Source organism: Lynx rufus, unplaced genomic scaffold (assembly GCF_022079265.1).
Source record: "Lynx rufus isolate CCGP_SWC_20201006 ecotype Redwood Valley unplaced genomic scaffold, mLynRuf1.p SCAF_1, whole genome shotgun sequence".
Taxonomy (NCBI): domain Eukaryota; kingdom Metazoa; phylum Chordata; class Mammalia; order Carnivora; family Felidae; genus Lynx; species Lynx rufus.
Genome location: NW_025814823.1, coordinates 82,499,985 through 82,525,764, shown reverse-complemented (window position 1 = coordinate 82,525,764; position 25,780 = coordinate 82,499,985). Strand labels below are relative to the sequence as shown.

At 45.8% G+C, this 25,780-nt stretch overlaps 1 protein-coding gene across 5 annotated transcripts in view; it reads right to left on the bottom strand.

The window, feature by feature from the left end:
- Positions 1–25,780, bottom strand: part of TMCO3 (transmembrane and coiled-coil domains 3) — a 51,326-nt gene that overhangs the window by 17,769 nt on the left and 7,777 nt on the right. For 3 of the 5 annotated variants that reach the window (XM_047082074.1, XM_047082046.1, XM_047082052.1), the window contains 7 exons: positions 24,201–24,724; positions 22,495–22,674; positions 20,814–21,005; positions 19,815–19,943; positions 17,126–17,218; positions 12,405–12,591; positions 5,518–5,638 (listed from right to left, as the gene is read on the bottom strand). In XM_047082074.1, the coding sequence (XP_046938030.1) occupies positions 5,518–5,638; positions 12,405–12,591; positions 17,126–17,218; positions 19,815–19,943; positions 20,814–21,005; positions 22,495–22,674; positions 24,201–24,644 (1,346 nt within the window). In that variant the 5' untranslated portion in view covers positions 24,645–24,724. The remainder of the gene's footprint in view (positions 1–5,517; positions 5,639–12,404; positions 12,592–17,125; positions 17,219–19,814; positions 19,944–20,813; positions 21,006–22,494; positions 22,675–24,200; positions 24,725–25,780) is intronic. The other 2 variants (XM_047082059.1, XM_047082066.1) reach the window with 2 other exon arrangements.

Sequence of the window (25,780 nt, the reverse complement as noted above, 5' to 3'; positions counted from 1 at the left end):
ACCAGAGACCCTCTGTGCTGTCTGTGCTCCCCCTGCCACATGAGGACATGGCAAGAAGACGGCTGTCTGAAAGTGAGCTTTCGTCAAGAACCGAACCTGCCACCACCTGATCTCAGACCGAGAGATAAAAGTCTGTTGCTTAAGCCCTGGTCTGTGATGTTGTTACAGCAGCCTGAACCGATGAAGACACCAAGACACACCGGAGCTCAGTTTCTGAAAACTAGAAACAAAGAACGAATCTTAAGAGCAGACAAAGAGAAACCACTCATATAAGTAATTATCCGTAACTTGTGTTTAGAGAAATGGCAGCCAATTTCTCATTGAAGCCGTGAGAGGCCAGAGAGAAGCAGTGCATCCTTCAAGTGCTGGAAGAGAAGGACTGTCACCCGTACAATCCATATCCTGGAGAATATCCTCCAGGAAGGAGGGAAGATAACGTTTTCTTGGAGGAAGAAAAATGATGAGAATTTGTCACCAGCAGCAGACTAACTATGCAAGAATGAGTAGGGGCACCTGGGTGGCTCAGCTGATTAAGCGTCCAACTTTGGTTCAGGGCGTGATCTCGCGGTTTGTGGGTTCAAGCCCCGCGTCGGGCTCTGTGCTGACAGCTCAGAGCCTGGAGCCTGCTCCGGATTCTGCCTCCCTTTCTCTCTGCCCCTGCCCTGCTCACACTCTGTCTCTGTCTCTCTCAAAAATAAATAAACATTTAAAAAAAATTAAAAAAGGAAGAATGAGCAAAGAAAGCCCCCCGCAGAAAGGAAATTATAAGAGAAGAAATCTTGAGAAAGCAAGTAAGAACAACGGAATGGATAAAAATAAAATAGGTAACCCTGATGAATTAAAAAAATCCTATGTGATCAGAAGCAAAGTTAATAAACACATTGATCTGGTGCTCAGATAAATAGAGAACATACAACAATTATACTTAAAAAGAAGGGAGAGGCAAGGGAACTAAAGGGAAGTAAGGCTCCTATGTGTCACAAGCAGTCAAGCACTGACAGCTGGGAGCTAACCTCAGCACCGCATGCACTGCAGAGCCTGGAGTAGCTGCTGAGATAACTACACCGGGTCCTCAAAATTATGCAAGTGACCCATCAGGGGGTAAGAAAAATGTAATAGAGAAACAAGAAACAGAGAAAATAACAAAATGAGAGACTTAGGTCCTGACATATCAACATTTACCATAAATGTAAATGGTCTCAACGCTAATTAAGACATATTGACCGAATGGATTAAAAAAACAGCATCCAGGGTGCCTAGGTGGCTCAGTCAGTTGAGTGTCTGACTCTTGATTTCGGCTCAAGTCATGATCTCCTAGTTTGTGGGATCGAGCCCCACGTCGGGCTCTATGCTGACCCCATGGAGCCTGTTTGGGATTCTCTGTCTCTCACTCTCTGCCACCCCCCCATCCCACACTCATGTGCCCTCACTCTCAAAATAAACATTAAAAAAAATCATCCAACAATCCAACAATACCTTATCTATTGAGAAACTCATTTCAAATACAATGGAATAAACAGACTGAAAGTTTTAAAATATGGAAAAGACAGACCATTTTAGACATTAATAAAAAACAAGTAGGTCGGACAAAGGGCTAGTATCCAAAATCTATAAAGAGCTCACCAAACTCCACACCCGAAAAACAAATAACCCAGTGAAGAAATGGGCAGAAAACATGAATAGACACTTCTCTAAAGAAGACATCCGGATGGCCAACAGGCACATGAAAAGATGCTCAACGTCGCTCCTTATCAGGGAAATACAAATAAAAACCACACTCAGATATCACCTCACACCAGTCAGAGCGGCCAAAATGAACAAATCAGGAGACTATAGATGCTGGAGAGGATGTGGAGAAACGGGAACCCTCTTGCACTGTTGGTGGGAATGCAAACTGGTGCAGCCACTCTGGAAAACAGTGTGGAGGTTCCTCAGAAAATTAAAAATAGACCTACCCTATGACCCAGCAATAGCACTACTAGGAATTTACCCAAGGGATACAGGAGTACTGATGCATAGGGGCACTTGTACCCCAATGTTTATAGCAGCACTCTCAACAGTAGCCAAATTATGGAAAGAGCCTAAGTCCATCAACTGATGAATGGATAAATTGTGGTTTATATACACAATGGAGTACTACATGGCAATGAGAAAGAATGAAATATGGCCCTTTGTAGCAACGTGGATGGAACTGGAGAGTGTGATGCTAAGTGAAATAAGCCATACAGAGAAAGACAGATACCATATGTTTTCACTCTTATGTGGATCCTGAGAAACTTAACAGAAACCCATGGGGGAGGGGAAGGAAAAAAAAAAAGAGGTTAGAGTGGGAGAGAGCCAAAGCATAAGAAACTCTTAAAAACTGAGAACAAACTGAGGGTTGATGGGAGGTGGGAGGGAGGGGAGGGTGGGTGATGGGTATTGAGGAGGGCACCTTTTGGGATGAGCACTGGGTGTTGTATGGAAACCAATTTGACAATAAATTTCATATATTGAAAAAAAAAAACAAGTAGGAAAGACTATATTAACAGCAGATAAAATAAATTCCAGAATAAGGACAATTACTAGAAACAAAAGAGCTATTACGTAATGATAACCAGGTCAATCCACCAGGAAAACAAAATGTTCCTAAATGTGTATGCACCACATAAGAGAGCACCAAAATATATAAATCAAGAACTGACAGAGCTAGAAGGAGAAATCGGCAAATTAGCAATTATAATTAGGGATGTCAATAACCACCTTCTCCAGCAAGAACACAGGAAAACTGAACAATGCCATGAACAAACAGGGTCTGACATAAAACACTCCACTTGACATCAGAATAAGGGCCTTTGGAGCACTTACACAGACCGTACCTGAGGCCACAAGACAAACCTCAACAAACTTAATAAAACTAAAATCATACAAAATGTGTTTGTTCTGGGTGGCTCAGTCAGTTAAACATCTTCAGCTCAGGTCATGATCTCACGGTTCGTGAGTTTGAGCCCCACATCAGGCTCTGCGCTAACAGTGTGGAGCCTGCTTGAGATTCTCTCTCTCTGCCCCTCCCGATCTCTCTCTCTCCCAAAAATAAATAAAAATTAAAATTAAAAACAAAAGACAAAAACAAAGTGTGCTTGTTCTGTGACCAGAGTGGAATCAAACCAGAAATCAATGACAGAAAGACAACAGGTAAATCTCCACAAACACTTGGAAACTGAGCAACAGACTTCTAAACGATCCATAGATCAAAGAGGAAGCTTCAAAGGAAATGTTTTAAATTAACTGAACTAAATGAAGATAAAAATACAACATACCAAAAGAAACAAGATGCAGCTAAGACAGTGCTGCAAGGGAAACGTGTGGCACTAAACACACTAGAAAAGAAGAAAGGTTTCAAGTCAATAAGCTACATTCACAGCACAAGAACCTAGAAAAATAACAGCCAAAACAAACAGGAGAAAAAGCCAGAAGGATAGAAACCAAAGAAATTAAAAACAGAAAAACAAAGACGGGGCGTCCGGGCGGCTCAATCGATTGAGCGTCCGACTTCGACTTGGGTCATGATCTCGCAGTCTGCGAGTTGGAGCCCCGCGTCGGGCTCTGTGCTGACAGCTCAGAGCCTGGAGCCTGTTTCAGATTCTGTGTTTCTCTCTCCCTGCCCCTGCCCTGCTCGTTCTCTCTCTCAAATATAAACAAACATTAAATTTGTTATACATATATAAAAAAAGAAAAAAGCCAGTGAAACAAAAGCTGGTCTTTGAAGAAATTAAAATAATTGCCAACCCTCTAGAAAGATTGACAGAGGAGAAAGCACAAGTTACCAACATCAGGAGCAACACAGGGAACATTACTGCAGACCCTACAGACATCAAAAGATGATGGGATATACTATAACCAAGTCTGCACATGTAACCTCCACATGTGAAATGGGATGGACCCATTCTTTGAAAAACCAAGCTACCACAACTCAACAATATGCAGATAATTTGTAGATAATTTGAATAGCCTCATAACCATTAAGCAAACTGAATTTGTAACTTAGCAAAAATCCCCCCAAAGAAATCTCAAGGCCCAGATAGTTTCACTGGAGAATTCTACCAAATATTTAAGGAAGAATTAACGGCAGTTTGATGCAATGTTTTCCAGAAAAAGAAAAAGGAGAAACACTTCCCAAATCATGTTATGAACCTAGTATTACCCTAACACCAAAACCAGAAATTGAGAATACCATAAAAGAAAGCTACACACCATTCTCTCTCATGAACTCAGACCCAAAACTTCTCAACAAAACATTAGCTAATTGGAGGCAACAATGTATAAAAAGAATTATATACCGCAACCAAGTAGGATTCATTCTACCTATGTAAGGCTGGCTTGACTTCCAAAAATCAATCAACGTAATCTGCCACGTCAAACAGCTAAAGAAGAAACACCACACAATCATACCAAGAGATGCAGAAAAAGCAGTTAAAACCCAATGTGTACTCACAATAAAAACTCTTAGCAAACTGAGATTAGAAGGTAACTTCCTAAAAGTAATAAAAACCCAACAGTTAACACTGCATTTGACGGTGAAAGAATGGATGCTTTCTGTTTCAGATGAGGAAGAAGGCAGGAACATCTATGCACATAATCTCACTCATTGAAGTACTGGAAATTCTAGCCAGTTCAACAAGGCCAGAAGAACAGATAAAAGGCATATAGAGAAAGAAGAAATAAGCGACAGATCTCAGAATTTCAAAGTGGTTCCCAAAGAAATTTCAAAAAAGTCTACTAATTTTTAAGTTATAGCATCATCACTGTGAGACGTGAAGTAAATGCAGCGTCTGGAAATACTTAAAGCACAACATATTGCCTATTTGCTTATTAAAATAAACTCAAGCTTACAGTCCTAACTCGCATGCAATTTACCTTTAAATTTTATGGGGCTCCTTACATTTTCCAAGGGATTTACTTTCGGGCTGGCATTCTGGTAACAGTGTGTACAGCATAACCTAGGACTTTCTGGGCGAACTTATTCTTCCACTTTTCAATTTGACTTCCCTCCACACGAACGTAGCAAGTGCAGTTCGGGTTTGGGGGATTGTTTCATTGAGATAAGGAAAAGAGGAAATGGTAACGAAGACACTCACAACAATGGTCCCCACGATGATGGCATGCACGCACACAATCACGCACGTGGTCAGACACTCAATCTCACACGACTTCACACACACTCACACACAGTATGTTCCAGGCACCATTCTGAGCACTTTTAGATTTTAGCCCATTTAATCCTAACTAACCTGTTAGGGAGTAACACCATCCCCACTTTCTAGATGACAACACCGAGGCAGAGTGAGGTTAAGGAATTTGCCCGAGGTTGACAGAGCTGGAGCCTGAGCCCAGGCGGCATGACCCCAGAGACCACGCTCTCTGCCTGCGCCAGACAAGCTCTAAGCATCTCTTCGGGAGACGGTATTACACCGCATTTTCGTCAGAGGACGGCGGGAAGCTGGAAACCGAGCGGGGAGGAAGGAGCAGCGTGGTTACCTGGAGTAGGCGCCGGTCCCAGCCTGGATGAGGGTGGGCAGGCCGGCTATGAACAGGCCCAGCTGCACGTCCTGCACTACGAGCATCCCAAGCAGCACCGCGCTGTAGTCGACGTCACCTGCTTGAGGAAGAATGTGTCAATGGCACACGTTTACAGTAATTTAAAGTGTCCCACGTCAAAATACGGTCATCAGGCACATTTCCGAAATAATTCAAATTCTGCCACTTAAAGAGAATACAGACTTTAGAATCTCTTCGAGGGCAAACACTAAAACATCTTCAACATGAAAAACTTTTTGTAAAGAAAACTTCCAGGATATTTCCAGCACTTGTTACTAACACACTTAAAGAAAAAACGCCATCGTGGAAAGATGGCACGGGGCACAAGAGTATGGTGAGCCTGGATAAGCAGGTCAATGTCACTGTGTGTCCCCAGAATACAGGAAACAGCCTTCACGCCAGTCTTTCTCTCTCCCCTAAGCGCTTCAGGAGACCTAACCCTACCCCCCTTCTGGTCGCACCTGCTGGCTGACCCGGCTGACAGGCCGCCTTCCCTCCAGCCCACCATCATGGCCACAGTAAGCGTCTGTCACCGACACAAATGCAGAGAGGCTCATCAGGTGGACAGGACAGAAGGCAGTAGCCAGGGCTGCCCGAAGGGACCATGTGGCTCATCCACAAAGGCGACCGGAAACGGGTACCATTTTCCCGAACTCCACACGTCACACAGGTGTTCGGTGTCTCCATTTCCAACCAACAGTTCTGGCTTTGGACCAAACTTTTAACTGTCATGTTCCCCCATAAAATAAGCTATTTTTGTTTTCTTAAAAAAAAAAAAAAAAAAGCAACTGACAGTAACAGATATTTAAAGGCTAATCTGATAAGAGTAATCTTACAGAAAAGAAAAAGAATAAGCTAATTAAATAAAATTAAAATCTTTCATCACCAGCAAAAATCACAATTGTTAGAAGTTTAGGTACTCCTTCTAGGAAGCTTGTCTTACTTACCATTCAAAGTTAAATTTTTGGTGAATAAAGTATCCAGGCTTTAGAACGTGATTTATTTATTTGTTTTTGGCTTAGAATTTTAAAACATTCTAAGTGGATAGCGCCATGAGGTTGCTGCGGCTAAAGCTTTACAACTTAAAAGTGAAGAAGAATTCCCCACACTAATAATGGGTGAGTGGGACACTTCAAAAACCCATCATTTTCAACAAACCCCTCCATGGGTTCCTGACTATGATTCTCCTGTCCTGATCCCAGGAAGCGTGCCAGGTCCTGTGCTCGCAGTCACACCGCAGTCTTCCTCCCCAAGTCCTCACGCGAGGTGAACACACTTGAGCCCTGCGCCCATGATGGTGCCTCTTCCGGACTTAGAGGAGACGCATAATTCCAGTCACACCTTACTTTTTCAAAAAAGCATTTACTGATACACTGCCAGCATTTTGTAAATGTTTTTAAAATCCTGCTCTTTGCCTTTCACCAGATCACAGCGGTCTTAACTGGGCGGGCATCAACTATCTACCAGCAGATGGCAGGTAGCACGAACAGAGGGGGGCGCCCCCAGCATGGCCCAGTCCACAGGGAGCACTCAGGGAGCAAGTGCAGAGCAGCAGCTCACTGAGGCTGGAGGGGAAAGACTAACCACAGCAACTGATGTAAAAGGAAACAGTACAGTGAACACAGAGGCGAAAGAATTACTTTGCCTGAGGAGCCTGGGTGGCTCAGTCAGTTAAGCAGCTGACTGTGGCTCAGGTCATGACCTCATGGCTCGTGGGTTCGAGCCCCACGTCAGGCTTTATGCTGACAGCCGGGAGCCTGCTTGGGATTCTCTCCCTCTCTCTCTGCCCCTCCCCCACTCGTTCTCTCTCTCTCTCTCTCTCTCTCTCAAAAATAAATGAACATTAAAAAAAATTAAGAATTAGACTGAACTGTTAAAAATTAAAGATAGAACTTTTAATATTTTTCATCTGCATTTTACACTAAGTTTAATCTTTGTGCTTACCACTACTATAAGCATTTAAAATTTTTTGTTTTCCATCTGTTTTATTAAATACCTTAAACATATGGAAAATAAAAAATGTAACAAATACCCACATACCCACTATTGTGTTTTGCTAAATCTTAAACCTTTGAGACCCTGACTTCAGATTTTGGGGAAGGAAGATACTGGACAATGCAGGTACCATGAGCCCGCCACCTGCGGCTGGACCCCCCGCCACACCCCCAATCACTGCCTTAGGTTCCATGTTTTTTATTCTCTTGAGTGGTTTTCTACTTTTAACAAAATAACAGCTATGTATCCAGGAACAACACGGAGTTTGTTATTTTGTAATTATAAACTTTTTATAACTTAATCCATATTTCTGCAACTTGCTTTTGTTTTTGCTTACCATTATGTCTGAAAATTATCTGTGTTGATGCACAAAGATCTCTTTTTAAAACTGCTGTAGAGGGGCGCCTGGGTGGCGCAGTCGGTTAAGCGTCCGACTTCAGCCAGGTCACGATCTCACGGTCCGTGAGTTCGAGCCCCGCGTCAGGCTCTGGGCTGATGGCTCAGAGCCTGGAGCCTGTTTCCGATTCTGTGTCTCCCTCTCTCTCTGCCCCTCCCTCGTTCATGCTCTGTCTCTCTCTGTCCCAAAAATAAATAAATGTTAAAAAATAAATAAATAAATAAATAAAACTGCTGTAGAATACAGCAATTTACCCATTCCCTGATGATGGGCACTTAGGTTTTCAATCTTTCCACTACTACAAGCATGCTATAATGAACATTCTAGCACATTTGCTGGACACACCCCCTTCCCTTGCTTGTGTTCTCACCAGGAGAGACTCCCCCTCACCACTCATGGCCTCCGCCCTGGCCCCGTGCCCCACCCTGCCCACCCTACTCTACAGATGAGAGTCTCCACCTGGGCAAGGGGATGGTGAGGTCACAGCATGGCAGTCTCTTGCAGGCCTGTGTTTTCTAGAGGAGGCTTCTGTGGGTCCATGTTGCATGGGGGATAGGTACTGAAGGCCACCACTGCCACATCTTCCATTGTCATCTTTCATCATAATCAAGTTGCTACCATGACCTCCAGCCGCCTGTCCCCTTCATGGCTATATGGGTTCTGAGCATGGCCATGGAAGGCTGGAGCTATTTACTGACCCCTTTGAGGGTCTGGGCCCCACTATCCAATGTACTGGCCGGAACCCTGAGGAACAGAAAAGGAGAATTGGGGCAATAATAAACCCACATATGAAGAGGGGCAGGGGTGTCATCTTCAGGCACTTCCAAATGCTCTCAGTGTGCAGGTTTGTGAGGACGCAGCTTTGCACAGTTTCAAAGTTTACGTAAATTATATCGGACCAGATGTCCTCTGTATCTTCTATTTCTCCCTCCATAGTATAAGATTAATTCATTTTTATCTCTGCAGTATTCCAGTATATGGACACACCATAATTTAATTATTCGTTGGATTACTAAATGCTCAGATTACTTAAAATTTTTTGCTATCAAAAATAAGTATTTTGAGTATTCTTTCACATTTGAAGTTTTCTAGGACATGTCTCTAGAAATGGACATCTCTGTTTGTGGAACTGTTCCCCAAAGTGACCAAACCAGCTCACGCTCCCACTGAGCACCCGTGAGCGCTTGCACTCATGCCGACATGGGGCAGGTCCGGCGAGACACCTGGCTGGCTCATGGGAGGACAGGTCTGCACCTGCACGTCCCAATTCGCTAGCGAGGCCAGCATTTCTCCATGTTCACGTAGCGTGCACGCCTCCTCTTCCGTAAGTTCTCCATTGGGAAGAAGTTCTATTTTCCAGCGGGGTTTCCTTCCGTTTTGATTCTTCTTAAAACTCTTGATGCATTCTAATGTGTACTACTTCTTGCACATTTTATATACATAGCACATGTCTTCTAGTTTGCAACTTCTAAAGATACCTTTTAAGTAAAAGTTAAAGTTCCACGTGTTCGGGTTTATCAACACTTTTTCCTTTGGATTCTGCATCTCGCTTCCAGAAATCCTCTCTGCCCTAGGTCACCCATATTTCTCCCTAGCAGGCTCTGAAGTTCTGCCCAACACACTGAGCTGTTCAATCTGTGTGGGGCTGGTTTCTGTGTGCGGCTCAAGGGAGGACTCCAAGGACTAACTCCCACCCACCCCCAGCCACACGCGTCCTGCTCGTGTCCGCCTGTCCATCGTCTCCTGCCCCATCTGGCCCAGACACACCGCACCACCCAAGCACAGGGACAGGACCGCAGGGCCTGCCGTCTGATGTGGAAGCACCTCACTTCAAACTGACACTGGCTATTCTTGGCCTTTGTTCTTAAAATAAACTTCAGGAGCAGTTTGCCAAATTTCATGAAAAACCCTGCCAGATTTTTTACTGGGATAGTTGGGAGTTTATAGACTCAGGAGAAACCGCATCTTTATGTATTGAGTCTCTTCATCATGAACACAGGCTCTCTCTTCGATAACATTTTGTACTTCTGTCCTCCAAGGTCACACATATCTCTTCAAAGATTTATTCCCACGTTATTTGTCATGGCCATTATAAGTCAAAGCCTTTTTCTCCCAAAGTACATTTTCTAACGGTCCTTCAGGTGCCACACTTTAGCACATCTGTGATTATCAGTTTCTACAAAGCCCAAGTCTCTCAACATGAGCATTGCCTCCCCACCGGCAACCCTGTAGACACCCCTACCTTCTTAGGCCCAAGTTCTCAGCTGGCCTTCTACAAAGTGCTTTCCCTGTACTCTCTCCCACCTACGCCCGCTGTCTCTGTTCTCTCTCCACAAGCAAAAACAGCTTCCTACCCCCCCAACGGCTTCTCCCCTCCCCCTAGTTCACCTCTCTGCACCGCATACCTGACAAGTTCTGCGGTTCAAGTTGTGCCGATTGTCGAGACAATCCTGAGATCGATTTTCTAGGCGTGCAAGACGGTCTGGTGTTGCTCTGGCTGCACTTCAGGGGTGAGAAACGCACAAAGCTTCCATGCTGCTCGGCCATCTTGGCACCTCCTGGCCTCTACAAAGTGGAAAAAGCCCTCCTTTTCCAGCAGTCCATGCACAAGATACATGAGGCACTTTGTGTGCAAGGTTAATTAAACCTGTGGTGCTTGGTCCTCCCGTGTTCCAGACGGGCAGCCACGCTGCCAAGCCTACGTGTGTCTGACGACGCCTCCACCTGTGCCTGCTCTTGGCAGCTCTGCTGGGCGTGCACGCCAGAGACGCGGCTCCACAGGCCCCGTCTGCCCCCGGTGTGGTGGAGGCGTACAGATCACCTGTGTTCTCTGACAGCTGTCAAGCCTTCCCCTTCGTCCCTGAAGCTCTGCTGTTGTACCGGGATGTGCTGAGGGTACATTTATTCTTGTCCTTTTTCCTGCTCGGTTTTGGGGTGGAACGTTCAGGCTAAGGGCTCACATTTTCCTCCAAGTCTGAAAGTCAGCAGCTATGTTCTGCACTCTATTCTTCCAGGACTTCTGCTGTATATATGCTGAGCCTCTTAACTATTCCTTTGTTTCTTGGCATTCTTTCCCATGTTTTCTGTGTGTACTGTGTCCTATCCTTGTGCCTAATCCAATAGGCATGAATTCTTCACTTATGTTGAGTGCTTCAAGCATGCTTATTTCACTGTGGTTATTAGACTTTTCCATAAGCAAGGAGAATTCACATCCTGACAGTTGGGGTTGTTACAGAACTCTCCCAGCCACTGACGTCCTCACTCCTCACACATGCTGGACTCCAGTATGCAGGTCCTTACAGAAGCAGTTGTTTTCATCCTCCTACACCACTGCCGGTGCCTCACCTCCTTCTGTCACTAGGGCTTTGTGAGGGGTGGTCCTAAGCACCAGGCCACAGGGACACTGGGCCCCACGGACGAGACCACTAGTTAGTACAGTTCCAAGCGAGGAGGCTACTTCCGTGGCCCATTGGCACACAGTCAGTCAGTGGGTGGGCTGCGTGTGGCCACCACCAATGCCAGGAGCCTGCAGCCCCAGGACCAGCCCCAAGTACAGCAAGGTCAGCTTTATCAGAGAAGCCAGCCACACCACTCTGCTTTCCTTTTTCCTATTTTTCTCTCATTGTGGTGTGTTTGGTGCAGGGCAAATACCAGTATGAAGCTGCTATGACGTTTTCACCATTTTTTACTGACTTTCACAAAACAAGAGCAAGACAGTGAAAGTCACTACAAGTTCACAGGATATAAACCAGCAGTACTGTCGAAGCTGGAAGCTGCCAGCGTTGAGTCAGCCCAGGACGTTCGTCCCTAAGCTGCTGACCCAGGCTGGCTTCGCTAGGTCCAGTAACGATCAGAGGCTGGCGTTGCCAGTACAGACATGAAACTAGGCCCAAAGAGGTGAAAATACTCCCAACCACCAAAGTACCCGTCACGTAGTTTATAGAAAAAAGGTACCAAAAGTCTGTAAGTTTCCAACCACAGCCAGAGTTAAAGCAGTGAACAGAGTGCACTTGTCACTCTACTTCAGGCTGCACATAACACACACCCGTTCGCGGCACCGCAGGCAACACACGCCATGTCATCTCCCGTGAGGACAACTGGTGATTTCAGGTCGGTGCGGCGTTTGTCCCTTAAACCACCAATTCCACGGTGCACTTTCCAACGTGGATTTTCTTCTTTATTTAAATGTGGTCCTCCAACTATCCTAAATTAATGAGCATGTAAAAGCTGTTTTCTTAATCGAGTGGAAATGTGGAACAATTGAACTGATGAGGGTGTCAGTTCCTGAGTGAACACAGCACGAGGGCCCGTGACTGTTAGTAAAGCCCAGGGAGAGAGAGAGAGTTGCAATTTTTTCTAAGAGGCCTTTGGAGTGAATTCAAGCCAGTTGAATACCTAATACTTCAACACATACTTAGAACATGTTATCACCTACCTTCTTTTTCACCCCGGGCACTGCCCACGAGGAATCTGGACACTAAGGGTGTGCTTGATAAGGACAGGCACGTAGAAATAAAGACGCTCTGAGTGGGTCTGATCTGTAAAAGGTGTCCCCATAACAAGCCAAATGCGATCATTAATAGTGTCATGTAACACGGTCCTTGTAAGGCTATCTTCCAGACCTTGAAGAGAACACATTCGTTTACACAGGTTTTAGTGACAACGGTCAGCTCTTGACTGGCTCCATGCAGAGTGCATACACATATACTGCCTGGTCACGGGCCTAAATTGTTCAGGAAGTAGCTCTGCGGTAAACACATCAGCACAACACCCAAAGTCGTAATCTGAACACAGTAAAAACAGTAACACTTCCGTCAGCTTACTGAGTGCTAAGTATTGTTACTGGGACTAAACACGCATGCCTCTCCGTGTAATACATGTCTGTGCACATATAATCTAATCCTCAGAACACATCGCAAAGGTAGACAGCACGACCTCTACCTCTTCTAGATGAAAACACAAAGCCCACTAACTTGTCCACGGTCACATGGAAGTCAGTGTCAGGACACAGACCCAGGCAGCACGGCTCAATAATCAAATATTGATGAGGCACCTCAGTGAGCTCTCAGTGCTGGGTTAGACATAATGGAAAATGTGGAAGAAATCAGGGTTGATTTTAACGCTCCAAGGTTTTTAACTGAGTTGAACAGACGGGATACTAAAAACTACCTGACGTTTATACAAATGTGAATGGTACATAGTGACAAAAGAAATTAACCGAAACTCATCCTATCCTACTGGAAAGCACTTACTCATTTTCTTCTCACCTTACACCCTCTTGGACAAAACCAACTTGCGCAGCCAGGCCCTCTGGCAAGAGCGCAAGGGGGCCCAGAGGGGGGCAAGGGGTGCAGGGCTTGGCACAGAAGCTCAGAGGCAAACGTTGTGGGCCCCACTGGCTGGCAAGCCTCATCTGTGTCTTCGGGTGCTCTGAAGGATGTGATCTTTTTCCTCCCCTGCTCTCCTTCCTGATAAAAAGGAACACCTCTTTCAAAATCACAACACTGTCTTTAGGAATCAGGGCAGCCGGGAGGCTGTTCCTAAGGCTGGGCACCGACTTCCTACTGTGGCCAAATGGGCACACACACACCCTGGCCGCCCACAGCCATAACCAGCTGCCAGCCTGCTTGTCCATAACAGAAGCTTCCAACTTCAGGAACGAGTTACAAGATCCTCCAGACACCACCAAGTCCCGAGTCAAATGGTGGGATGCTGACAGAGGCAAACGAACTGAAGACTCAGCCTTCCACACAGAGCCACTCTGTCCTCTGCCACGTGTCTCTGGCCAACCCAGGCTCTGTGCTCGCCTTCCAGAGAGAGGTTAGCCCCCAAGGCTGCTTCTCCAAGGTTCAGATTCCCTGATCCCTGCTTCTGGTACCTGGGAGTGGCGATGGCTGTTGTGGTTTAATGGCCTTCCAATGGCTCCCCCTCTTCCTGTGTCATAGCCAGGAGCAGCGGGAGGGCCAGGGTGCACCTGCAGACCTAGGCACAGCTCCTGGGGAGGCCAGCATGCTGAATTTTAAGATTCCCAGGTTTTAGGGTAGCCACTCCTATAAGCAGCATTATGGGTTTTTCTGCCCACAAGGGATCCCGGAGCTCGCGACTGACCCCATTATTGGTTGAGCACCTTGGGGAAGTAACCGTCTCTCTACTCTGCCTTCTACATCTGTAGACTTTCAAAGGCCAGACTAAAGATTTCTGAGGTCGCTACCAAACCTTGGTCAGGAGGGCTGGGATCTATTAGCCCAAGAAGCACAGTGTGCAGCAAACGAGGGTGGGAAATGCGGGCAGTGCCCACAGATCTTTGCTCCGCATGGGGCATCTGGACCACCTGGGGCTCCCAGAAACACGGGCTCTCCAGCCACACATATCAGATCCTGCTGCTCAGCAGGGTCCCAGGCAACTCCCCGTGTCGGAATTCACAGCAGCCTGGTCCCCACGCATCTGCACCACAGCTGCATCCCCTCCCGAACTCCATTTTCCTCAGCTCTTGTCCCAGGACTTCTGTCCACAACCCTACACATCCCTCTGAAATCCCAGACCTGCAGTCCCACAAGGGAGGGCCACAGGGCTGTGTATACCACCTCATAGTCAGTAGCCACCAGCGTCTGGAGCAAGGGTTTACTGAGGGAACAAATAAGGAGAAAAGGGGAAGAGGGGGTGCCTGGGCGGCTCAGTCAGTTGAGTTTCTCTGACTCTTGATCTCAGCTCATGGTTCACGGGATTGAGCCCCGAGTTAGGCTCCCTGCTGACAGTGTGGAGCCTGCTTGGGATTCTCTCTCTCCCTTCCCTCCCCCTCTCACTCGAGCTCTCTCTCAAAAGAGCAAATGTTAAAAAGAAAAAAGGAGAAAAAGAGGAGAAAACACAACTCCCAGGCAGAGAGACAGAAATGGGGAGCTAGCACATGAAAGCTGAGCCGGCAGCATAAGGGGAGCTAGAGCACAGCGAGGCAGGGGTGCAAACACCCAACAGGACGCACCATCAGAAGAAATGACTGTGGCTGTTCTCAGCGCCAACAATTAAGTAGTTCCTAGACCTTGGTGTTCTGAACCGTTTCCACTCAGACTTTTGGGGATTTCCCAGAGGATCCAAGAGGGCCTTCCAGCAATTATTATTTCAAAACCCACTGAATGACTTTCCGTCATGAGGGGCACACGGAAGTCCACGATGGCACCGGTCACTTCAGGCTGCTCTGACGCCCTGCTCGCTATTTATGCTGGAGAAACACAAATTTGTCACTTGCTAGCGTAGTTTATTAGGCATGGTTAAATCTGCAGTCTGAGCCCAGGGGCCTAAAAAGGGCGAGGCTGCCGTCCTCCTGCAAGCCTGTCACAGGGAGCTGACAAGTGAGGGATTCATGTCAGAGGGGCCCCAGCTCACCCCAAAGTCACTAAACAGGTGCTGGGTCCCCAGGAAGGTTCCTTCCACTTCTCAGACCACAGCACACTTTCTCCCTGACACGCACACACCCCCTCCTTGCCAAGCCCTCCTAAGGCTGCATCGCCAGGCACAAATGTAAGCCCCCGTCAGCATAAAACCCCAAAGCCCTACAAGTCAGCACCACACCAGCAATAGCGTGCAGTTTCATACAGGTTAAAACTCTGTTCACATGACTCTGGATGAAGTTCTCATTGAACAGTGAATGCTAGAGTGGTGAAAAATATAAATTACAGCAGTTTAGGCCAGAACAAACCCGGCCATGTAGACGAGGACCCCAACGTCCAAGGCGTGAGACACTCTGCTGAGACCACAAGGCTGGTCAATGCAGAACCCGAACTCTGCCCCTCTCTGTCCCAAACCACAGGTAACTGCCACTATCGGCTGCCAGCCTCGCTCAACTAAACACACATGGAAGCCCAGAGGAGCCTGAGCAGAGCAAGGAGCGGGGACGGCCGCGGACGATGACCTTCCCGTCCACAGGTCCCGGCTCCTCGCACGGCTGCAGGTCCTGGCCATGCTGCCGGCATGGCACAGCCCCAAGCGCAGCTCGCGGAGGAGAGCAGGGTCCTTTAAACTCTGGGTCTGGAACTTAACACATGGAGGTCAGGCCAGAAGCACATAAAAAGACACAAAAGTGCCTGAGAAAACACTAAAGGGACTCAGAACGCTTCGTGAGGAGGCGCATCTGGAGAAGTGTTTAAAGGAAGTGATGGTAACCGGGAGGTGGACAAACAGAGCTTCCAACAGAAAAAAAGAGAAGCAAGAAAAGAGAGGTCAAAGAGTAACAAGGTGAACTAAGGCCAGCGCCTCAATGTACTTCTCTTTGCTATCTCGGATCTTGTCACGTCTTTTATGGCTGCATACCTTTCAAGAGCTGTGACAGTGTAACCGTCAGACACCCAGGCTGCCCCTCCGCTTTCATAAAAATGCTACAACGAGAAGCTGAAGACTATTCAAGGGTTAATGAAAAACCTTGTACTTCATTCTTTCCTAGGGATGGAGACCCAGGGCAGCTCCACCAAGGGAAGGGTCGTCAGCTGTGCGAGGCCGCTCTGCTGTCCGACCAGCCCTCACACTGACTCCAGAGCCACCTGCCGGCGTGGCCTGGGGTCCACCAGCACTGCTGTCACCCTCCCTGCCCTTCTGTCCCCTCCCTCCCACCGGCTTTGTGACCAACTATCCTCTTTTGTGAGGTGTCCGTCCAAAAACACAGCTTTTAATTAACTCACTTCCAACTTACTCCAGCTATTTTCATTTCTGCAATACTCCAGTATTCCAAGTAATAGTTCTAGAAGCAAACAAATTTAGAAGGCAACTGTTGCTTCCCTTAGTTTCACACTTCTTTGTACACGTGGTCCTAACTGCTACAAGTCTTTTACATATTTTCATTTTACACAAACATTCAATCCCTGAGATAGTTCAGCCTCTAACGGTTTTGGACCTTTTTGGAGGGACCCCCACATGTTAAATTTCAAACATATCATTTCTCAGACCTCTTCTGGAATTAGCTACATGAAAGCTAATTTTACTCATTCATTGAATTTGCATTTTCTAGTATTTTTTATCTTTTAGAATTTATATTCCAAAAATAAAAAGAATATTCTGTTCTAAAATACTTAACTTGATAGTCCAATCATGAACAAACACAAAGTAAATAAATTAAAACCATATGATGTTTAAATTGGGGGCGATAACACAGCTTGGTGAGGCCCTTACCTTTCTCAGCCTTTCTGGAGAGAACTCTAGGCCAACAAGAAACAGAGTAAAGAACACGCCAACCTCTCCTAAGGTTTCCACCTGCACAACAGACTGGGAACAAAATTTTAAAACCACACAATTTAATGTATCTAACAAATGAAGCATACTTCAAGGAACAATCTTGTACTAACATACTCAGTGGAACTATCCTAAAAAAAAAAAACAAAAAAAACAAAAAACACAGTATTTTTTTTAAAACTAGTTCTCTGAATGTCCTCTATCCCTGACATAGCTTGAACTTCCTGATTATACGGTTTTTTTTTTTCCTTTTTCTTGATTAGCTGAAGGACTGTTTTTATCTCTTTTTCTGAGAACTAGCTCACGAATTCACCTGTTTCCAGGCTGCGCTCTTCATTACCTCCTTCCTTCACTTTCTCTGGAGGATGGGGAGGCTCTGAACCTGAACCTGAGCTGGACATTTTAATCAAGATGCCCCACTTTCCTTTGGCCTGCCAGCACGGGCCTGTGCATGACTATGTGTACAAACTTCTTTCCTGAGAACCGAATTGGCCACATCCCACAGGTTCTGGTATACAGCGTTCTTGTGCGCTGTGTTGGTTCTGGTCCTTTATTTGCTGTTTGTTTTTATGCTTTTATGTTATGGCAGAGAATGCTGTTTACACGGTTATATTTGGTACTCCCTAGATCATCTACATTCATGGTTTCCACTGAGCCACGAACTCAGCGTCTGAAAGAAGAGAGCAAGCAGATCTCCACATGTCCAGGCACCAAGCTGCTGTGCAGGGACGCACACACACCCTGTCAGCCACCGAGAGGACAGGCCCTGCCCTCCATTTGCTGGCATCTGCCTCCTCACTTACTCATTTTGTTCTCTTTGAACCTTGCTTATTGTACATCTTTTTCCTAACATCATCTGCAAACCTGTATCTTTCCACAGGCAAGTTTATTCCACTTATATTCATTGTGATAACAGAAGATTTCTCTTACTCCTTTGTCTCCTGGTTTTTATACTTCCTCACTGCTTTTATTTTTCTTCCCTTTTTAAAATGAGGCTGAAACTCATGACTTAAAAGTCACATACCTAAATCTGCACTTCTCAACGTAACACAGAAGCCTATTAACTTCCTACTAGGAAAAGGTAAATATTTTGATACAGTCACACTTCTTCCATTAACCACCTCCCGTTTTGGCTAATATGCTCTTGGGTCTTCATCCTGGTTTACTGTAATTATGTTATTTACCAAGATACAGCAAATTTGTTAGGAACTATAATATTGGTAGCCTCCAGTTGTATTTATTACCTTACTCAGCCTCTATTATTATTCAGCCTGAATTCTTGGCTTATAAGCAACCTTTGCTCTGAAGAAAAAAGGAAAATACGTTTGTATTTGCTATTGTTCATAAATACTCTGGAAAGGGAGGGATGGGACAGGACAAGACAGAGATTCTCCACCTACAACTTAAAATTTTTTGTACTTACACCATTTTGTTCTCAACTGTATGGAGATTACGAATTCAGAAAATTGAATTAAAACAGTGTTTCCCAGAGACCACCCCACCAGGTTGAGCCCAGCCCACAAGAGCACCCCCCACCCCATGTCAGTCAGTGGTCACCTGCTCACTAAGGTCCTGGGCTTTCAGCCGGTAGCCCCTGCCAGTTGAACGTGTTGTTGAGTTGTAGAGATGATGATGTTTCCTGCCCGGTACAAGGTGTGCCCGTCAGCAGGAGGGTGAGGCTACGAGCAGATGCCCACACCTCCCCCCATCCGTCTGCTCCTGTCGTACCCAACTAGGAAGTGCCAGGACTCCCGTGTGTGTTTCCCAGTACCTGCACCACTGCTTCTGTGTTGGATATATGACACAACACCTATTCTTGCCAATCTCTTCATTTCGTCTGAATTGTGCGTATTTACAGGACACATCTTGGAGCCCACAAAAGCTTTGGAACTGCTCCTCACTGCCAACAAGTGCCATCGATATAGGATGAAAGTCACTTCACTCTGTTCAGCCAACAGCCTCAGCACTCACTACGTCCTGGGGTTTTCACATTATCCTACATTTAGGCTTGAAAATCCCCACTACTTTACTAGCTTTGCAACGTTTTAAAAAATTTTAAATTATACATTTAACCCAGCATTTTTTGTTGCTTTCAGTGTCTGAATAACATAATCCATCATTATTACTGGAAACAGAATTTTTAAAACTAACAGTTTAAAGACATGAACAGAGTGGGGGGTTGTCACACCCTGGGTGGCTCAGTCGGTTAAGCGGCCAGCTTCCCCTCAGGTCATGATCTCACAGTTCACAAGTTTAATCCCCGTGTCAGGATCTGTGCTGACAGCTCGGAGCCTGGAGTCTGCTTCAGATTCTGTGTCTCCCTCTCTCTCTCTGCCCCTCCCCTGCTCATGCTCTCTGTCTCTCTCAAAAAAATAAACATTTAAAAAACTTTTTTTTAATTAAAAAAATAAAGACATAAACGGGATTTCTTCTCTAGTTAAGTCATCCATTCACTAACAAAATTACTTTCTTATGATTTAGGAATTTCTTATGAAACTCTAAAGAGCATCTTCTTTAATATGGTTTATAAGGAAATGCTATCTTTATTAATTCAAGTTCAAAACTTTTAGGTCTTCATGAGCATTTCTTTAGTATTTTGTTAAACAGATACTAAAACAGTTGCTCTTACCTTAATACTGTTCAGTCCTGAAGGCCCCAGAAGTACACCACAAACAATATAACCAAACATTGTGGGCAACCCTATCGTCGTGCACAGCCAGCCACAAGGTAAAGACAGCATTCCTATGGTAACAATGTCCTAATGGAGAATAAACCAGAAATAAACACAAAAATTTAAGGTAACAGTTGGCAAGAAAAGGGTTGATTACTGGAGAAAGCAGACATTCTGCAGACTAGGCCCCTCCCGGTTTCCACTTTGGTGGTAAAAAAGGAAGGCTATCCCTGGGCTGATCTTCCTGCTTTGAGTTTATTGGTACAGTAATCAGCCACTGGGAGCATCCTTCCTCTCGGCCTGCGCTGCCCCCCTCTTTAAGACCAGCACAAGCTGTGGCTTCGGGAATGCTGCTGGAGCCCCGACAGGGTGCTCTAGCCTTCCGAGCAGGCCACACTGGCCACTTCTACAGCTGTTACCCACTCTGGTCCAAACCCAAACAGTGATCTCCAACCAGAACACAGTCGATTGCGAATCTTTACATTAACTCCACATCCTCTTATTAGACTTGCTGCCTCAGAGGGAGCAGATGCGTGGCTAACTCGGTCTGGAATGTCAGTCACCTCTGGAGGAGCCGGATCTCATCCTGTACTCGTGTCTACACAGATGATACCTTAGCCAAAGCTTCTCCACCTCATCAGATGTTCCGTGTTAGTGACAAAGCTTGAGCCCACTGTAGGGACTCCTGACTTCAAAAAGGCTTCCAAAGTCTCAAAAGCAACGTTAATTTTCATTCTAAGTATTAAAATGCCTCGTTCTGTTCGGAAAAAATTAAAAATTAAGAGAAAGTGTTTCAAATCATGGAAAATATAGGAAATTCTAGTAGAATCTCTCTGTTAGGAGGAAGGTCATGCATCCTAATATGAGGCTCAGAAAATAAAGCTTACTTTACATTAGTACCTGGAAGTGGGAAGGTGGGAGAGGGGACTTCAAGAGGGGAGCAAGCAGACAGACTACCTTTAGGAAGTGGCGATCTGCACGTGGAATTGTCGCGTCTCTGGGCTTGGTCAAGATATAGCGGTTGTTCTGGGAGTCAATCAGCATGCTAAGACCCAAATCATCCTCTGCTTCCCGCTTTGTGAGGTTTTGTTTGGAATTGGCGTCTTCTTCCTCCACTCTGAGAACTGCCTCAAAATTGACCCCTTTCACCTGTAAAAATAACCAACATCATGTAATTAAACCCATGAAATGTTTTCAAGTTCAATTTTTAGAGCGTAAATTCTGTACAGAAGAGCGATAGAAGTATTTCTAGCACTCTGTCAGGTATGACGAAAGGTCCACAGATGTTCATTAGCACAAATCAGGAAAGCTGCTTCAGTTACAAGGGCCATCTGAGAATGAAGGCGTTTAGGATTTCTATTACATCCAGACACCCACTTTAACGATTTAGGGTACGATCTGTAACAAGAAACATACGTTTGGTCTTCACCCCCCTTCCTGGCCCGCAGCCCCACAACCAGCGTGGCCTCCCCAAGCATAAGGAGCAACGGGTACACCCGACAAGCCCTTCGCGGCCTCTCCTGAGTTTGTGCCAGCAAGGTGACGTTCAGAAAGCCACTAGATGACTGCAGGATGAGGCTGGCCACCAGGAACAGCAGCCACGTGACCTCGGGGCGGGGAGGGGCCGGAGGTGAAGCGAATCGCGAGCCTGCACAAGGCAGCTCCAGGACATACTTGGAGCACGGGGTTCGGGGAGCTTCCGGGTGCCCGACACACGGACGCGCCCCGCCAGGAGGGCAGCGGGCCCGGACAGGACGCAGTGCCCTGCGCACATACTTTCACCTCTTCTACCCGGCTGTTTCTGACTGTACCCTTTGCAGCGACCTGGTAACCTGGCGAACAGATGGTCTTCCTGGGTTCTGAGAGCCTGAGGAGGGGTCGTGGGACCCTCCGAGGTGAAAACCCAGAGCCCATTATCAGTGCCTGGAGCGGAGGGTGCAGTGCTGGGCCAAGCCCTCGCCCTGGGACCCGCGGGGACCCTGAGCCAACAGCGGTGGAGCTGCACTGGAAAAGCTGCGGCGGCGACAGCCTGACGCCCTGACGCATGAGCACTCGGTGAGCAGTGAAGAAAGAGCACCACCTTCAAAAGACAGCCCCGTGTCCTCCCCTGGCACCACGGACACGCTCAGGACAGCCTCGCTCAGTGCTCATCCGCCCCGAACTGCACTCGCCTTTGCTCTAATTGCCACATCCTTTTCTGAGTCCTCAGGACTCACAGTCCGTTTTCGGCACTCATCTCGTCCTTCCCAGAGAATCTAAACACGTCACAGCAAGTGGGGAGTCCAAATGCCTGCCTCAGACACGATTCCTCTCAGGAGCATATGGCTCCCCAGGCAGAACAGCACCAACACCTGACTATCCCAGGGCACGCTTTCTGGAGCCCAGAGTCTCAATCCACCTGAACACGGAAGCAGGGCACAGACATGAGCCCCTGGGGGGCACTGACAAAAACATAAGGCAAAACGACAGGTGTATAGTGTACTTCTGTGTAACCGAACCAAATCGTTCTCTGGGATACGAAAGTGTTTGGTTTTATCTCCCTCGTCAGCCCACACGGAAAACAGCCGATAAATTCCACCATACTTTCTCTCGGCAAGCAGCCCGAGCAAAGAGGAGATTGTTCTGGAATGCTACTTACTGATTTATTGTCATCAAAAGCATGTTCTTCCATCTCTTCCTCTAGGCGATCGGCTGCCTTTCTCACATCTTCAAGAATTTCATCGAGCATGGATAAACTTTTGTTTTGATGTTGCATATTTTTGAGGGCTTCAACTTGGTGTTTTTCTGCTGCCAGAAGTTCTACATATTCTGTCTCTTCCTGTTTATTGGTGAGAAATGAAGTGTGGGGTTTACTAAGAAATAGGCCACACCAGGACTTCATTCAGGTGCCTGGCCTGGCCGAACCATGCAAGCCAACATGCTCTCACTGTCAAATACATTTATAAACGTGTAATGCTAGCTCCAGTCAAGGAGAGAAGGTCAGGTGTCCTGTATCACCCAAACATGATGGAGCTTAGCAAAATGTTTAGGGAAGCCTATTTGTACGCACGTGTCATCAAACGTAATCTACTACTGTTGATAAATTCTGAAGGTCAACTATTCATACACAATCCTCACTGAACAGATTTTATTCCAGACATCATGCCTACTGTGTATGGAGGTCCAGCTGTACTCTAAAAACACCTGTGATACTTGATTCTTGAGCTAAAAATTTCTAAGTAGGATACACACAAATTCCAAGTTACAGAGGAAAAACTGTTCCAGAAGAATCTGACAGCATTAGTTGGAAAACTGATGGATGGTGTCAATAATACCACTGCGTTTTATACCATCATATTTAAACTCAAGCTATCAATCAAATCAACATCCTTACTATTAAAGTATATGTTCATACTTTAAAGGGGTGGGGCATAGCTAGAACAGAGAAGCAGCAAGGCAGTCCCAAGGAGAAGTGTAGCTGTTTGACAGACCTCTCTCTAGGCAACACCACCCAACCCCTCTCTCGTAGCTGTGACCTCCCAGAACCTAGCCTGAGATGTGAGGCAGAAACTGCATGTAGAAAGCATACATATTTGGATCAACATCACTCAATGCATGTTAGTTCTCTATTTTATCGTAAAACTACCTCAAATCAATACCACTATTCTTTAAAACAAAGGTGTTTAGGGACGCCTGGGTGGCTCAGTCGGTTAAGCATCCGACTTTGGCTCAGGTCATGATCTCATGGTTCGTGAGTTAGAGCCCCGTGTCGGGCTCTGTGCTGACAGCTCGGAGCCTGGAGCCTGCTTCAGATTCTGTCTCCCTCTCTCTCTGCCCTCCCCTGCTTGTGTTCTGTCTCTGTCTCTAAAAATAAACATTAAAAAATATATATATAAATAATATCACATCTGGTATAGTAATAGTTTTATCTCATTTTAAAAGTGTATTTCATCACGATCCTTATTTCAAAAGCATATATTAAAACTAATTTTAGTATTTTTGTTTTCAGTAGATGGGCATTAAAGACAGCCAACCTTCACACCAAAAGGCATTCTTGTCAGAAACTCAAAATGTTGACTGCAGTTACAAGTATATTTACCACATACTTCATACACATCAGCTTATTGGGATAACTTGAGTAGTATAATTACCTTGTGATCTCAACACAGAAAAGCACTGGCACTCCCAGAAGTGGTGAAATGCAACTGTGCTAAGATACGGTGCACAAGGAGGGGAAATCCACGTGTGCACTGCTGAGAATGGATGCCCCTGCCAGACTACACCTGCTGAAGCATCAGCACCAGCTGCCTTCTCCCTTGACCTCTACTTGACCTGCTCCTTGGCTCAGGGTGGGACAGGACTGACCTTAATCGCAGCCTCTCTCAGTGCCTCCAGGCGCTGCCTGCTGCTCTCCTTCATGTTCACAACATCTCTGTAATCTCCTTGCAGGGCTCTCTGCAGTCCATAGATGGCCTGGAACACTGAATTTTCACTTTCATTCAGCTCTTTTTGGAAAATTTCAAACGTATGCACCTGAAACAGCTTCTCTTCATCTGACAGGCTAACGTCTTTTTCTACTGCTCTGATTGCACTTTTCAGTTTGTTAAGAACCACAGTCTTTTGGCGAAGAAGCCCGGAGAGCTTCCTGCAACCATCGAGGACCCACTGCTTCCTCTGAGTGATGGCCGCCCCTTTCCCTCGGTGCAATTTGATGGCATGTTTTGCCACCTCTTCATGTTCCGCAGCATCTGCCATCAAGCGAAGCAGTGGAAGCAACACCCAGAAGTAATTTCTTCCCAGCACCTTCATGATCCAGTTTTAGAGGGCAGGGCAAGGCCGTCCTAAGGTTCCTGCTCAGCTGAGCTTGCATTTTAGACACACATCTTCAGCTGAAAAAGAGATTTATTGCTACATATAGTTGAACAATGATTCGTTACTATTGAGATCAGAGTTAAAGTATTAAATAATTACATCCAAAAAACTATCACTTTTTTAAAGATGTTATTTTTCCTAGATAAATATTAATACCTGAACTATTCATCACACCTGGATTAAAATCGAATACTAAATGTTAAAGTATAAGGCCTGGTAAAGACTTGAGACTAAAGGTTACATTGAAATTAAAGGCAATTTTTTTAAAGAAAAATCAGCTTCGTTTATCTATTAAATCTACCATGTGCCAAAAACAAAAACCAATTCTACTTAAGGAGATCCATGTATTGGGGCACCTGGGTGGCTAGTCGGTTAAGCAACCAACTCTTGAATTTGGCTCAGGTTATGATCCCAGAGTCAAGAGATCGAGCCCTGCAATGGGCTCCATGCTGAGTGTGGAGCCTGCTTAAGACTCTCTCTCTCTGCTCCTCTCCCCTGCTCATGCTCTCTCTCTTAACAAAAAAAAAAAAAAAAAAAAAAAAAAAAAAAAAAAAAAAAAAAAAAAAAAAAAAAGAGGATCCAAGTATTTAAGGCCAGAAAACACCATCAACTCCCCTATCACAGTTCAGTGAACTGCCTAGAGGAAACACGCTCCACGTCATTTCTGAAATAAAACTGTCTGAGCTGCTACTAGCTTACTGTACTGTTTTCTTTCCAAAATCATTTGGAATTCTACCAAATTTCCAAAGTCACAGTTTAATGCTAACAAGATGTCAAACACAGAAAAAGAAAATCACAAAACACAACCATGTCTGGATCACTAGGGTTTTACTAAATGTTCAAACACTTTCTTTCTCCCAATTCCAGCCTCCTTCTCTTCCTCTCTTCAGGAAGAGCCCAAGCACCTGTATGACTACCCCAGCAAGTGAAGCACACACAGGACCCTGGCCGTGATGAGGTGAAGGCTTTGGTGCAGGCAGCAGGGGGTGCTGCGGCTGCGGTGCCCAGATCACACTCGAAGGACAGGACTGCATCTTCCAGTGGACAGAGTCATCAAGGAGCAGGTACAAGCT